We start from the raw sequence: 14,825 nt of genomic DNA, 5'->3' as shown, positions 1-14,825 counted from the left end.
TAGCAGAGCAAAATAAAATCATTCATAAGCCTTCACGGTGGTGAATGAATTAGTGAACAATGTTCTAGCTGCTTCACAGAAAATCACCAAAAGCAAGCATCCACACATATTGCATCCTAACAAGTGGAAATACAACCGTTTATAGATGGCTCTTTTTTGAAGACAAGGGAGAAAGATGCTACGGAAAGAAAGTTGATGCAATAAGACCAACGTATCATTGTGAAATACAAGGGATACTCTTTGCCTTATATCTTCAGAGATACATATGATAAGCTCTCTGTCTTCCTCTCTTCCAATGGAGCAAATTTCAGTTCTCATTTAGTTCCAAAGATCAAAAATTGAAACCATCCCTGAATGCCACTGAAGGCCTTGTGTATCTGACTGCCCGTTAGTACTTCAAGTGAAAAAGCAGCAATAAAAACACTCACACCATGTAAGTCATGCCTACCTGCATCAAATTTGTGTGGGGAACACTTAATGTTGCAATCCCTCTTCTGCAATTTTTTCTCAGGAAGGCATAAAAGTAATTTATAACCAACTTCTTAATAAACCAGGAATCCTTTCTAGCTCTTATGTCACCATGTCCGAGAAGGTAAACAACCCCCGACTCTTTAGCCTTGTGTATGAATGAGAGTTCCCGCTTAAGGCTCTGTGCTGAATCTGACTGTACTTCACCAGGAGGTTCATCAAAGGACGTGCTCGCTTCCGAGCTTTGCTTTTGAATGCAGCTATAATCAGCCAGCAGTGGGACACCAAGAGAATACACACTGCCATTGGGAGCTACAAGAACTCTGGAAAGTGCTTGCTCTTCTTCAGGATCTGTGTCATCATCCTCATCACTCTCTAAGGAACGTTCTTGGGCTTCTCGACGTATAAATTTCTCAAGACTCTCAATTAGAAGCTGTTCAAATGTCTGGTGATGTTCTTTGCGCACATCCTTGTAGCCATACCTAAATCAAGCAACCATTCTGGAATAAGTTCATAGAGAGGTCTTGAACATCATGTGCTTCTGCATGATGGCACAAGTACAATTATCATACTCCACACAATGAGTGAATTTAACACCACAAAACCATTCAACCAAGTCATTTGCTTGATACTGCAGAAAAACTGCCTCGCATAGTTCATAGATATAAAAGCAGAGCTTAATAGTATATTCATACCCCAAAGCGCCAAAGAATGCAATGAATTTTTCAGTCTAGAACCAAGTTTGTCAGCATTAGCAGTCTAAGCAAACAAATTGAATATTTGAATGTAGTAGAAATGACAATACCAATTAATATTTGGAAAAACTAAAAAACAAAAACTTATTGAAAGGTATTACAGAGGACACGAAAGGATTACACCAATGGAGGACGAGAAGACAACTGATTGAGATAGCATATGCACATGCAATGAGAACCTGAGGTGGCCTAGAAAGAGGGTGTTCCAATATATGTACTAGACAGTCTAGAAAGAGGAGGGGATAATAGATACCATAATAGAAGCTGTTGGAAAGGATATGAAAAAGGTTAGCGGGAACAACTGAGGCCACCTATTATAAGAGTGACAGACTGATGTGGATCCTGAAAACAAACACTGGATCGTGGCACAGGGTGTGATGCTTAAGATTACAGTTACGATAAAAATAAATTATCAACTTTGTAATTAATAATAATATTTAGAAGAGTAATGCCAATTTTGCACATAGAAAACTAGATTGTGTAAAATATGCATGTGAACAAATTTCTAGTTTCTACTTGAACCATTAGATGGTTAGTTTGATCTTGCATCGATTTACTCGCCTAAAACAACTGACTCAGGAAATAAGAAATTTATCGGTATAGCAAGCAAACAGGCACACAGAAATGGAATCAGGAAAAAGCAGCACCATAAGATCAGTTGTGATAAATTTTTGGATTTAAAAATAAATGATATGAAAATAGTATTCTCGAGTGATGCACCACAGGGAGTACCCAGGTTTCTATATTTGTTGAAAAATCCTGGCCTGTTTCCTTATTATTGGGTCCTATTCTAGTATGATTTTGTACTGGGTTTAACACCCTCATTAACAGTCATGTCCTATGTATGCTTCTAATTTATTGTATGAACTCTAAAGAGTTGATTTGTCTTGATATACTAACACAAAATTTTGAAGAGAGCTTTCTTCACTGAATGAAAGGTTCTTCAGTCCAGTTTGCCTTCAATTTGTGGGTTGATTCAAAGTTTAATCTGGCTGGTCAAAGGGCTCTTCACTCTTCATGCTGCATCACAATTATTAATCATTCTCAAGACAAGCTACAAACATCCCAAAAGACAATGTCAAATGCATCAAGGGGTTACAATTGATGAGTCAGTTGTTGCAGACAGCTGGGTGTCAACAAACAAACAGTTTGCTCTCGTTGACCAATCCAAGGGTATCTATTAATCAGTACATCATGGGTATGCATCCATTGGCAATGTATGAACTAGAAAGTTATTGGGAATGCATACTAATAATACATAATAACGCATAATGACCCAATTTTAGTTATTTTCAGTTTTTGTTGAAAATTGCAACTTTCTGCAATTTTTTAAACAAAATGTTGTCAGGACATTTATCTGTTGTCTAAGATTATTATATAACGTGCAGTATGTTCATCTTCACTTATGTATGCCAAAATCTGATAAGACCTTGAGCTTGCAGAGAGCTAAAAGCTATCTTTTCTTTCTGCACCCAACTTAATGTATTTTCTGATTTTTATTTGCAGAAGAAAGTGGAATAAAGCTCAAGAAATGAGACAAAGGTGGGAAAGAAAGATGGAGAAGCAGAAGATGATTGTAGCAGCTTAGGGAAAACTAATAGGAAGTAAAGATGGGGGACCAAGTTAGTTAAAAGATGGGGTAAGGGAGAAAACATACGTTTTCTTTCACAACTTTTATTTGTAAGCTCATGGCCAACCTTCATTAACAGCTATGGCCAGCCACTACATTATCATATTTATTCTTTAAGGGGTTCAAGTTGCCTGCTAGCTAACCTTACACATTAGTGACAAGATCCCTAAAGATTTCTGGATAGAAAATAGGAAATAAGTCCACTACAGATGAAACAGCCGGACATCAGACTTAATTTAACCAACTATAAGGACTATAGATATCAAAATGGGACACTAGCTATGGTTGTGCATGGCCCTGTGCAAAGGCTGTCATCATTCTCTAATTGTGCACATGATTATATCCATTGGTTTTTGGTGATTAAATACTTATTTACTTTTCTTTTCTTTTTTTTTTTTGGTGCTAATAGAAATATGTATTATTGATGATTGATGTATCTATAGATAATAAGAACACACCAGACCACAGACTTAGTCTAATCAAATCTGAAAGAAATCATAACTAAAAGGATTGTGCATGGCTCCATGAGAAGCCTGTCATCATTCCCTAATCATGCACATGATAACTTCGACTGGTTTTTGGTAATTAATATTTATACACTGTACCCTTTTTTTGGGTACTAAGCATCTATCTGTTGAAGACTGATGTATGATGTGCAGTATAATCCTTCTCGATATTCATGAAAGGCAAAGAAACCAATATAGCAAAAGAACATTAGGTGATCCATGAAAATTTTCGGACAGTGACCAGGTCAGGTAACAGTTCAAAAATGTTATGACAAGTACACCATAAAATAACAGATACTGAAATTTTTAAAAAAAAAGTGTTTCAAAAATTTTCCGAAAAGAATATTATGACTGTTATAATATGCTTTAAAGAGTTGTTACCATAATTGCCATTTCCAAAGATTAGGAGTTCAGCATACCTAGCAATGCAACGAAACATGTGATAGCTTTTCGGGCAGACCCGCCGAAAGAGAAACCTTTCATTCTGAGGCACCACAGGAACTGGTACATACTTTATGCACACAAATATGATCATCGAATGAATTGCTGGCAAGGTGGTCAGAAAGTGACCAAAGATTACAGGGATTCCTTTCACCAGCTCATTGTAAACCAAGCCAATTCCAGGGGCTCTAATGGTACCAAGATTGCAGCCCAACTCCATCATCAAATCCATCGAAAGCTTCTGTTTTACTTCAGTTTCATACTTCAGCTTGCTGCCATAATTCCATATGTACATAATCATAAACAATACGGCTGCAAAGACCAATAAGACCCAGCTTCCATCTCCCACACTGCCCAAAACTGAAGAGAAGAAAAGTAATTCCACCCCTAGAAAGAAGGTGAGAAAGCATAACACAATGATGATGTTAATCTGCCATATCAGAAGCATAATTATAGTTACTAAGATTGTAGTCATCATCATCACTCCAAGCTCGGCAATGCCTGCAGGATAGATCCAATATGAGAGGAACGTAAGGCAGATTAATGCATGAAAAACAATAACAGTAGTTTGTGCAAGAAAAAGATAACATTTCTTTGGATAGGGGTGAAGTTCAGTCTGATTTTAAATACCATATGCATTGCCAATCTCATTGATGCTTCCAAAGGCGGCAACAAATGCCAGGCAGGAAACCAGCAAAAACCAGTTTATCACTGGAATATATATCTGGCCCATGAACTTCCGAGATGTGTGAATAATTTTTAAGCGTGGAAAACAACCAAGAGCTGTTGATTGCTTTATGCATGAAAATGTAGCTGTTGTCATTGCCCGACTTGCAATCAATGCAGCTATATTGGCTATGAAGAAGACTGGCCAGAAAGCTCCGCCTGCAATTACACATCACATAATCTTCTTTTAAGTATCTATTAAACCACAAAAGTAAAAGAAAACCTGAAACCTCTAGAGTGAGAGGATTTAGACCTCAACAGTGTTTTTTATGTTTAAGTGAATTATGATCTAGTTCATATATAATCATTAATTATATGACAGATCATACTTGTATGTAAAAAGAGTCACTTAAGGAAAGAAAAGAAAGACAAGAAAAGCAATGAATCAATCTAGCTTACTTGGAATTGATGAAAAGAAGACCTGCTGATTTTCAGTTAAGTTTTCCATAAGAAATGCAGCCTGACCAAGGTATCCCAGCAGAAGGCAAGGCAGAACCAGAAATATAAAGGTCAACTGCAACAGACAGCTAAATCAATCAGAGTGTGTGAAAAGTGAACAAGATTTCAAACAACTACGGAAGGTACACCAGAAGAAGATAATAAGTGAACTTTAGCTACACCTTACCTGAACTGACCTAACAGAGAAGTAGCAAAGATCTGCAAACATTGCCTCAGACCCTGAAATGTGACCAATAATGCAAATGACAGTCATATTTCATCATAGTGAATATACATAATTAATTAACCTGCAATGTAGGAGCTATGGAAGGATCCTGCTGAAGTATAGAGACTTCATGGCTGGCGATAAGTCAGTTTCTTCTTGTACATAATTTTTATATTGATGCAATGTTAATTGTTTGGATCAAGGTTTATCATCTCGGCACCAGATCTTATACTGATACTATGTTGGTACAGTGTTGGTATGCGTGTTACGGGGTCAATACGGCATACCGAGTCACACCATCTATATCGAGTCTCAGTTTGGTATCAATACAATATGGTAAGCACGGTGCAGAGTGATATGCACTGATATAGCAACCCCGGTATAGATACTATTGAAGTATCCTCCTGTACAGAACTTAAAGGCAGGCAAGCCATTTCAGTTTCTTGCACATAATTTTCATATTCATGTGATATTAATTATTTGACTAGGGCACTCAAGTGACATCTAAAGTAAGTTTAATTTTAATTTTCATCAAAGCTATCTGCATCCCCTAGTTTGATCAAATAAGGAGTCTTTGATTGAAGAAGAACCATATAAAGTATATCTAGTTTGATCATAATATTAACTTGAAATATTTTGAATACTTCAGTGACTGATTTTCGTTCTGGTTTTAGAGTTTGTACAAAAATGCAATAGGCATTTCAAATTTTACTTTGTTTTACACATAATCTATAAATTTGGAAAGATGTTTCTTCCTTACTCTCATGGTATTGAGAATACTTCCAAAATGATTATAATTCTTCAACCATAATTAATGACTCCTAGGTATATGGGTGATGATGACTCAACTAGTAGTCTATATTTTTCAAAAAATGGCCATACCAGAAACTTCTTAACCTGTTGCCTTTTAATTTTGTTAGATTACGTAGAATTATCATAGTTCAAGACATTATAGTTGCATCAAGCCATCAACCCTTCTACTAAAAGCTAGCATCTAGGTTCTAGCTCTCATATGCATTTTTCTGCAAGCATTTTTATTCCTTGTAAGAAGATTCAGGTATGATTTGTTGGGCCCTCGATTATGTAATCAAGCAGTAATTATTAGAATCTAAAGTACATTATATATCAGAGTATGACCATTTAGTCTCTCTCTCTCTCTCTCTCTCTCTCTCTCTATATATATATATATATATATATATATATATATATATATTCTTACAGATGTCTGCACTTATTCCTTTCCTCATCCTTTTTATCATCATCTTTTCTTTGTATCCCTATATGCTCTATGATCCCATAATTTTCATTTTCTCTTCTTATTGCATAGTGCAATTAAAATGCATTTTATACTATCAAAGAGATGTAGAGTTATAAATGGTACCACAGCAAAGGTTAAAAGGTCGACAAGAACAATCTATTCTTTCATCATTTACATATATTTCTTCATTTCTAATACTTCTTTCCACCACTAGATTATCACAGTGGAGCCCTAAAAATTTACTTCTGGTCTCACTCACTGATGGTAAGAACAAACTTATTTTTAGCCAATTTATGGCATGGCACTAATGACATAGAGCTTCTATATCCTACCTTGATACAATTTTCTCACAGAGATGCAAAATAAGGTTCATCAAACCTCAGATCTGATCGAAGTCTTACAGTTCTGATTTAAAATCGCTCATAGGATGATCAGTGTTCAAGTTATATGATATGAAGATAGTTCTGAAACAATCAAAGTAACTCAGACCAAAAAGTAAAAGAACTAGAAACTTTTATCATTTAATTTAGAATTAAGTTGGAAATTTCAATAATAGTTCTCTCAGCATTTGTGATATATATTGATTGTTGCCGTGCAACCTTGATGGCTCTTGTGTGTTTCAAAAAGTTATCTCTGGTCTCACTCATCAATGGTGAGAACAAACTTATTTTTGTTTTGGCCAATTTATGGCATGGCACTGATGAAAGAGTTTCTATATCCTACCTTGACACAATTTCTTGCAGAGATGCAAAATAAGGTTTCATCAAAACTTCTGATCTGAACAATATCTTACAGTTCTAATTCAAATTGCTCACAGGATGATCAGTGTTCAAGTTATATTATATGAAGATGGTTCCAAAACAATCAAATGCACACATGGAAGTCAAAGAACTAGAAAATACTCCAAGTTGGAAATTTCAATAATAATTCTATCAGCATTCCTGACACATATGGTCCTGCAATCTTGATGGCATTACCCCCAGAAATTGTAGCAAAGGCACCACCCCTGTTCTCTCCAGCAAAATCCAAAACCCTATAAGTCCCAGCTTTAGTCCCTTTGGACCCCTTGATCTCTTATGCCTAATACTTACATGTCTGTTTATATAAAATCCTGGAACAGTAAACTATAACCAGCATGCAGTTTCCTACTTCCTGAATTGTATATTCATTTTACAATAATAAACTAAGCAAAAAGAAAAAGAATGTGGAATAAACAGATGCCAACAGCAATCTCATGACTTTTGAATTTGGCATGCATGAATATCAAGGATCTTCAATGAAACAACATACATGTTTTAATTAGATTCCAGAAAAGAAGTGGACCTCGACATAACAATGGACAACCTCCATGGTTTATTTTATTTTAAGAGTATTTGGGTAAACACATGAATTTTGAGGAACAAACATTACTCTCCTATAAGATACATATCCACTCAGTATTTCTGAGCCACTGACTTGAAGCATGATACAGTAGTACTTTTCCAATATAAGATAAATTTGCAAGGGAAAAAAAGATAGCATGCCATCCACCTTTTCTCCACACAGCACAATCAGATTGTTCAAAATTTCAAATAGTAACTAATAGAATTATTTATAAAATGACCTAACTGATATTGAATCGCATCCTTACCCGTTGCACATAGAAGACAACCCCCAAGAGACATCCAAGCCTGAGTTGGATTTCTCTTAAAAAATTGATAGATGTAAACAGGGTTAAATGCCCTCAAAACTTTAGTGCCATATTTAAGAAGGTTGTAGATCCCAATGCCCCCAAGAGAGCAAAACCATATGAACAAAGCAGGGCCCACTGCTAGCCCCACTTTGCTAGTGCCAAACCTCTGTACACTGAACAGGACTATAAGAAATGCAACCGAAATCATCACCACTTCACCTGCAATAATAACAGGAAAATTGAAATAAATAAGTGCAGCAATACAACCTGAGAGAGAAGAACCTAAATAAAATAAAGCACTATCCAGGTTTACAATTCAGTTTCCATTAAAAATGTCAAAAAGTCGATGGCATAATGATCAAGCAAAAGAATGATGGTAGACAGGCTCACCTCCCTAGGAAAAACCAGAAATGTCAAGAACAAGAGCATAAGTCTGTCTTGAAAAGACAGATTCTTGAGATATTATTCATGAAGTTGATAGGTGAAGGATACAGTATATTTATATGATATGGAATTTCCAAAATGGTAGCATGAATTCATCTACATAAGTCTATAAATGTTTGATACATGCTTATGTTCGAGTGAACAAACCATAGCTATAGCCATAACCAAAACCATCCAAGCTTTCCCCAACTAATTAGGGTCGCCTCCATCCATGTTACATTAGGTCTTCTCCTCCTTTCCTTACAACCTTCAACACAAACTAAAATACCTCTTCTTACCCAAGCCTCCTTAAATCTTTGTTATACATGTCCATATCATCTCAATCGATTTTCCACCACTTTGTCCATAATTTGTGCAACTTATATAGTTCCTATAATATATTCATTTCTCATTCTATCCTTAGTTTTACCATACACCCATCTTAACATTCTCATTTTTGCCATATCCAACTTGCTTTCGTGAACCCTATTTAGTGCCAGCACCATGAGCCATACAATATAGCATGCCTTATCTCTACTCTATAGGATATTTGCTCAAGTCTCCGAGATATATGCCAATCACATAATACTCTATATCTCCCTCCATTTCAGCTCAAATTCTATTACTGATATCTTCATATATCTCTCCATTATTTTGTAGAACAGATCCTAAATAACAGAACTAATCACTATGCCGTATCTTTTGTCCATCAAGCTTAATTGTAATCTCATCTTCATTTCCACCTATATTATAATTATCTGGGTTATATAATCTTGAAGATGCACCAGTCAAGACTTAAAACTTGAACTTCAAGTTCTAGGTGCGAGGGGTATGACCACTGAGGTAATCCACAGTCCATGACCTCCACATATTCTTTACTTCAAATCCCCACCATCACATTATTACTGTTCTTACTCGTCTATATAGCTCAAAACTGGTCTTGTCCAGACTTTACCTTTGAAAACATAATATAACAAGTAGACTTACCAAAGCATCAAATCCATAGGAGGATTTCAGGATAGCACTTTTAATCTTTCTACCCAAACTAATTCATCCTCACCTAACTTTTACCAAATCTTCAACCATAAGATAATGTTAAATAGAGCAAATCTAACAAATATTTGCCATGTTACCCATTCCAACATTTAAATCAGATCAAGCAACAAACACCACAGTATGTTTTTGAGAATAAAACAGCTTCGACAATGTTATTTTAATGGAAAAGGGAGATCCCTTAGCTGAGTTCACTGAGATAACTTATAGACAGGTTAACCCTCAAAAAAGAGAGTGAGCCCACAGTACAGACTCTGAGAGACATCTTGCTGCATCATGTATCTATGCCTAATTGAGAATAAATATAGAAAACCTAAAAAAATGCAAATTAGAAAAACAGAATGGCAAAAGTACAAAGTGGACCAGCTCACGACTCACATAAATGCAAATCCATGTTCTTGAGGAAATGCTCCTTCAACTTGTAGGACTACTGAAAAAATTCCTTTAATTAGTGGCAGTAGGTTCAGTAGGGTCAGATTTGGGCTGGGTTGAGATGCAGGTTTTAGAGAACAATTGCCAATCTGAACCCACCCTGTTTATTAAGCAGGTCAAAAATTAAAACCTATATCTGACCCAATAAAAAACAAGTAACCCACCTGAGCCGCATAACCTATTTGGTTGTTAAAGGAAATAGGTCAAGTCTACAGTCATCTATGAACCCAATTTAACAAAGGTAAATGGGCCATGAATGGGTCATTAACGGGCCAACCACACTTAACCCAATTATTAAACAGGTCTAAATGGGTTAAGCGGGGCAGGACTCTACCTGAGGTCCTGAAACCAACCCATTTAACCAATGGGTTAGGTCGAGCCAACCGGTTTATGACTTGAACCTATTTATGTTAAACACAGATCTGCTTATCTTCAGTTGGATCTCTATCGGGTTGGGAGGTCATGTGCCACCCTAGCTATAATCATTTATAACCATAGACTCTGACAGAGTGAAAGCAATCATATCATGAGTAGATGATATTCTGCTACCACAAAAGAATCCAAGATGATGTTAGGATCAGCAAAGCATGTATACTTATAATGTAAGCAGCAAAACTGGTATAAGGACTGGTTATCCACATGGAAGATATCAAAGGCTGATCAGAGTGACTCCTTTCTCGAGCAATTATTTACATCATATCCATGGCAAAAAAGGTATGGTTAACCATGCAGAGTACCTGGAAGGCCACAACTCAGGAATGCTTGAATCAATCAATCCATAAAATCAAAATAAAAGCTACAGCAAGTCCCACAAATTAAAGTCATTCTCAATATCCCATTTTGGCTATTCAAGAGGAGGCTAGTGTTTGGGGCAAATGATAACATAAGGTAGACCAATGTGGCATTTGAACACTCAATTTTGCTACAAAGCCAGCAATGACAAATTCGATCACAATTAATGGAACAACTAAATGCCCAATCATCAGACGCCTATTAGCCAATGATGCAATGATCTTACTAACAAAGACACAAAACTTCAGGATCCTACGTTTGAAGATCATTCAGAAAAAGAATCAAGGATAGTGGATAAATCATTCATTGAAGATAAGGTGATTGATTCACAAGAGTACTCTGCAAATTACATCCATCAAAGAGCAGATGATCAAGAATAAGGTCAAATAAGACAATTAATTCATATTCTATGTGATTCATCCACTGTTTTATTTCATCCAACCAATGAAAGACTGCAACTATAATCCAGATCTAGATTACATAGGGACCGAGAAAACAATTGATCAGACAAAGGATTTATATCAGTCTCCATCATCAGACCATGGAGTCGCAATTCATCATGATGATTTGGAAACAAGCTCCATGAAGCAGAAGCAAATGACATATATTGGAATGAGCTGTTTTTAATTTATATTATCCATGTCGAGCTTAGTTAAAGATGAAAACCAGTAAAATGTTTTAAAAATCTTGGTAAGTCCGAAACACATAAGAATAAGGATATCCTTTAATTGGGAATGTAGATATTCTTCTCGATTCAGAATACTGGTTTTTAGTATATATGTGTCAGAAGAATCCTAGTTTGATTAGTAGGTAGGATTAGGAAGGTTTTGGATTTATCAGGAATATACTGAATCGACTTCCCCATGTCTCACCATCATCTTTTTGTAAAAAATATACACATATCAGTGACTAACCAAATGCAAAAATAAAGTGATTCTTATAAAGTAAATGCATGCTTCAAATGCCTTCCACTATACAGATTGTGAAAGTACTTGAGACTACTTCCTAGACTTTTCAATTCAGCCATCAAAACTGTCATGTTTAACAAATAAACTGCAGCATGACATCTCCTGCAAGCATGGAGTGGTAAAAAAAAAAAATCTGGTGTTAAATTAATAACAGAAAATTGCAATGAAATAATAAGAACATCACATGCTCATGTCTCACAGGTTGGTTAAGCATAATATCCTGGAAGAAAGAAGTCCAAGATTTTTCAATATAAGTAATTAAAATCAGAGGTTTACCTTGTTCAACACTAGCTATTCCAACCTTCAGTCCACTCACAGCTGACATGACTGTAATGTTTAAAAAGGAAACAAATGAAAGAACTAAATAATTATAAGCAAATAGATAAAGAATATATATTCTACAGATTCCTTTAGGTGAGAAAACTGGTTGAGGTTATCATATTCACCAAGAGTTTGTTAAGAAGCATTTTTATCTATACCGATGAGAGTACAAGGTAAAACAGCATCACACCTGACATTGCAGGGGTGACAACTCCATCTGCTATGACCATGGAAGTGCCAAAGAGCACCAGCATTAGAAGTAGCTTTTTCAATGTTAATGAAGTCTCGAGACATTCCTTAATCTTTAGAGACCTCTCAAGCTCTGGTGATGGGACCTTGAGCCGGAAACTTGATATGCGAGCATCAGAAGGCAACTGGTTTGGGAGAAGACTTGCCTTTGCATTCCTGCATATCAATGAATACAAAGCAAATGTGCCCCCTGCAAAAAAAAAAAAAAGGAAAAGAAAGGAAACGAAAGCAGGGGGAATAAAATGGCACTGAAACTCTTAGAACACAATATCTGAATACAACGGGGACTAAAAGCAAGTCAATATTTACAACCTCTTGCATACCTTCGCCATCATCATTACCCCAGAGAACAATGAAGATATATTTCACCAGCGGTATCAGAATCAAAGTATATAAAACGAGAGAGAGTGCTCCAAGAACATCTTCTTTCGCACTAATATTATATTTGTTGAACATCACATCAAAAGTGTACAGTGGGCTGGTCCCGACATCCCCAAATACCACTCCAAGTGTCTGGATAGCAAGTACAATGTTCCTGCCCAAACTAAACTCCTGCAATTGAGCACAAAAATATTAGAAAGAATTTATTTGCATAATAACACAATTTTGAGGACCTCAAATTTTACAGAAGTGACACTTCATGAGCTCAGGAGATCACAAACTAATCATTCACAAATGTGAGCCGTATGGATGCATAAATAATCCAAACTAGCAATACTTGCCAATTTCTAACAGTGACCAAACAAGAGGGAAAAAAAAAATCTATGAAGCCAACATAGTTTAGATTCAACCTTTGAAGGTTCTTTGTCCATAAACTATCAAATTAAACTAGACAGCACACTGGATAAATCAAGATATAGATTTTGACGAAAAGTAAGATCCAGTTAACAAAGAATGCAAGCCCTAATCATACCTCGTACTCGTTCCTGTTGGCTCCGGGGACCTCGAGGGCCTCCACGTCAAAGGAATCGATCCGGGGACCGGTCCTAATCAGCCGCTGCTCCACATTATCTTCTTCTTCTGACTCGTAACTCGTTCGACGCGATGATTCCTCCCCTTCTTCCTCCGAGCCCTCTTCCTCCTCGCTCTGGAAGACCCACCGAGATTCCGTGGAATCCATCTTCACCAGGTTCCCATTCTCCCTCTCTGAGCCTTCCACCATCCAATCCGACTCAAATTATCCCGAGGAAAAACCTTTAAAACATCAAAACCCGTAACTTGAACCCAAGAAACGATTGGAACAGGGGAAGTCAAGAAAAGGTTCGAAGAGATAGCGAAAGAGAGATCGGAATCTAGCGAAAAGGGAATCCCATCAGAAGTAGTGAAGGGAAAAGAGAGGGATTTTGTGATTCGATGTCGATGGCCTCCGAATCGAACAACAGCTCGCAACAGAGAAAACTATCAAGAATCAAAGGGATCGGATTTTCGGAGAGATAAATCTTGGGAAATATAGATAATCGAGAACCGTACCGACGGAGACCCTTTCCACGGAGAAAACCTCTGCAAGCATTACCATCGCAGAAACCCTGAAACCACGAGCCCAACGTTCTGGTTTTCCAGTGAGGACCGTCATGACGGTTTGGGTATCTCCGTAACAGTTAAAACATTAACCGCCGCCGTACAAGGCTGTGAACGGGAATTTTTTTTTTTTTTTTCAGTTTTACCTAAACTAGCTTATAAACATACTATGGATGGATGGGATGTAATTTTTTTAAAATCATATTTAATTTTATTTATTTATTTTATTATATTTAATTAAAAATTATATTTTATATAAAGCAATTTCATGAAACTCTTTTTTAAACTCATTATTTTTTATTATTTTTATTTTTAATCATTTTTAAATCCTTCCATCTATCCTTCCTCTTTTTTTTTAATCTTCTCTTTTAAAAAATATATATTTTAAATATTTATTTTTAACTCTTTTTAATATAAAATTAAAGTGAATTGGATGAATATCCAATCTATTATCGTATTTAGATCTAACTGAATACCGATAGAAAGTTGAACAAGACATTCATTAGTATCTGTATCCATATTTGTCACATTATCCGTTTGAATATATGAGTTTATTTATAATTTCATTTAATTTTATATATTATTCATAAAATTTTTAAATATATGTAATCATATTATTATTCTATTAATTTAATTTATCATTTATTTAGTAATATTTTTATTATATAATTATAATATTTAATTATCTGATTTATGCCTTATTCATATTTATACTTTCAGTATTTAATTTATATTTTTATTTATTTAAAATAAATAAAGATATATATTTTTATAACCCATTGATATTTATATTGATATCTATATATATTTATATATATATTAAATTATATTAAAATATAGATAATAATATATTGACATCTCATTCATATTTGATCTGATTCAAATTCTACATCAATCAATTAAAATATTTAATTATAATTTAAGAAATATCTTTACTCATAAAGAGCTA

The 14,825-nt window shown here is 35.5% G+C and overlaps 1 protein-coding gene across 3 annotated transcripts; it reads right to left on the bottom strand.

Annotated features, from left to right (window-relative positions):
- On the bottom strand, positions 1 to 13,900 carry LOC105061577 (probable potassium transporter 14). Of its 3 annotated transcripts, none has more exons than XM_010945673.4 (10): positions 13,272 to 13,900; positions 12,682 to 12,910; positions 12,300 to 12,548; positions 12,065 to 12,115; positions 8,079 to 8,339; positions 5,152 to 5,204; positions 4,926 to 5,040; positions 4,431 to 4,685; positions 3,779 to 4,301; positions 1 to 950 (listed from the first exon to the last, which is right to left on the bottom strand). In XM_010945673.4, the coding sequence occupies exons 1-10, from the start codon at positions 13,518 to 13,520 to the stop codon at positions 425 to 427; spliced, it is 2,511 nt and encodes an 836-aa protein (XP_010943975.1). In that variant the 5' UTR covers positions 13,521 to 13,900; the 3' UTR covers positions 1 to 424. The 3 variants fall into 3 exon arrangements, with proteins under 3 accessions (XP_010943975.1, XP_073115594.1, XP_029116684.1); XM_073259493.1 differs by having other exon boundaries at positions 812 to 1,009; positions 13,272 to 13,662; XM_029260851.2 differs by lacking the exon at positions 1 to 950 and adding an exon at positions 2,119 to 2,243 and having other exon boundaries at positions 13,272 to 13,662.
- Between the last annotated feature and the right edge of the window lie 925 nt (positions 13,901 to 14,825).

This window comes from Elaeis guineensis, chromosome 6, assembly GCF_000442705.2.
Source record: "Elaeis guineensis isolate ETL-2024a chromosome 6, EG11, whole genome shotgun sequence".
Taxonomy (NCBI): Eukaryota; Viridiplantae; Streptophyta; class Magnoliopsida; order Arecales; family Arecaceae; genus Elaeis; species Elaeis guineensis.
Note: the sequence above shows the minus strand (reverse complement) of the source record. Positions and strands in the feature narration are given on the sequence as shown.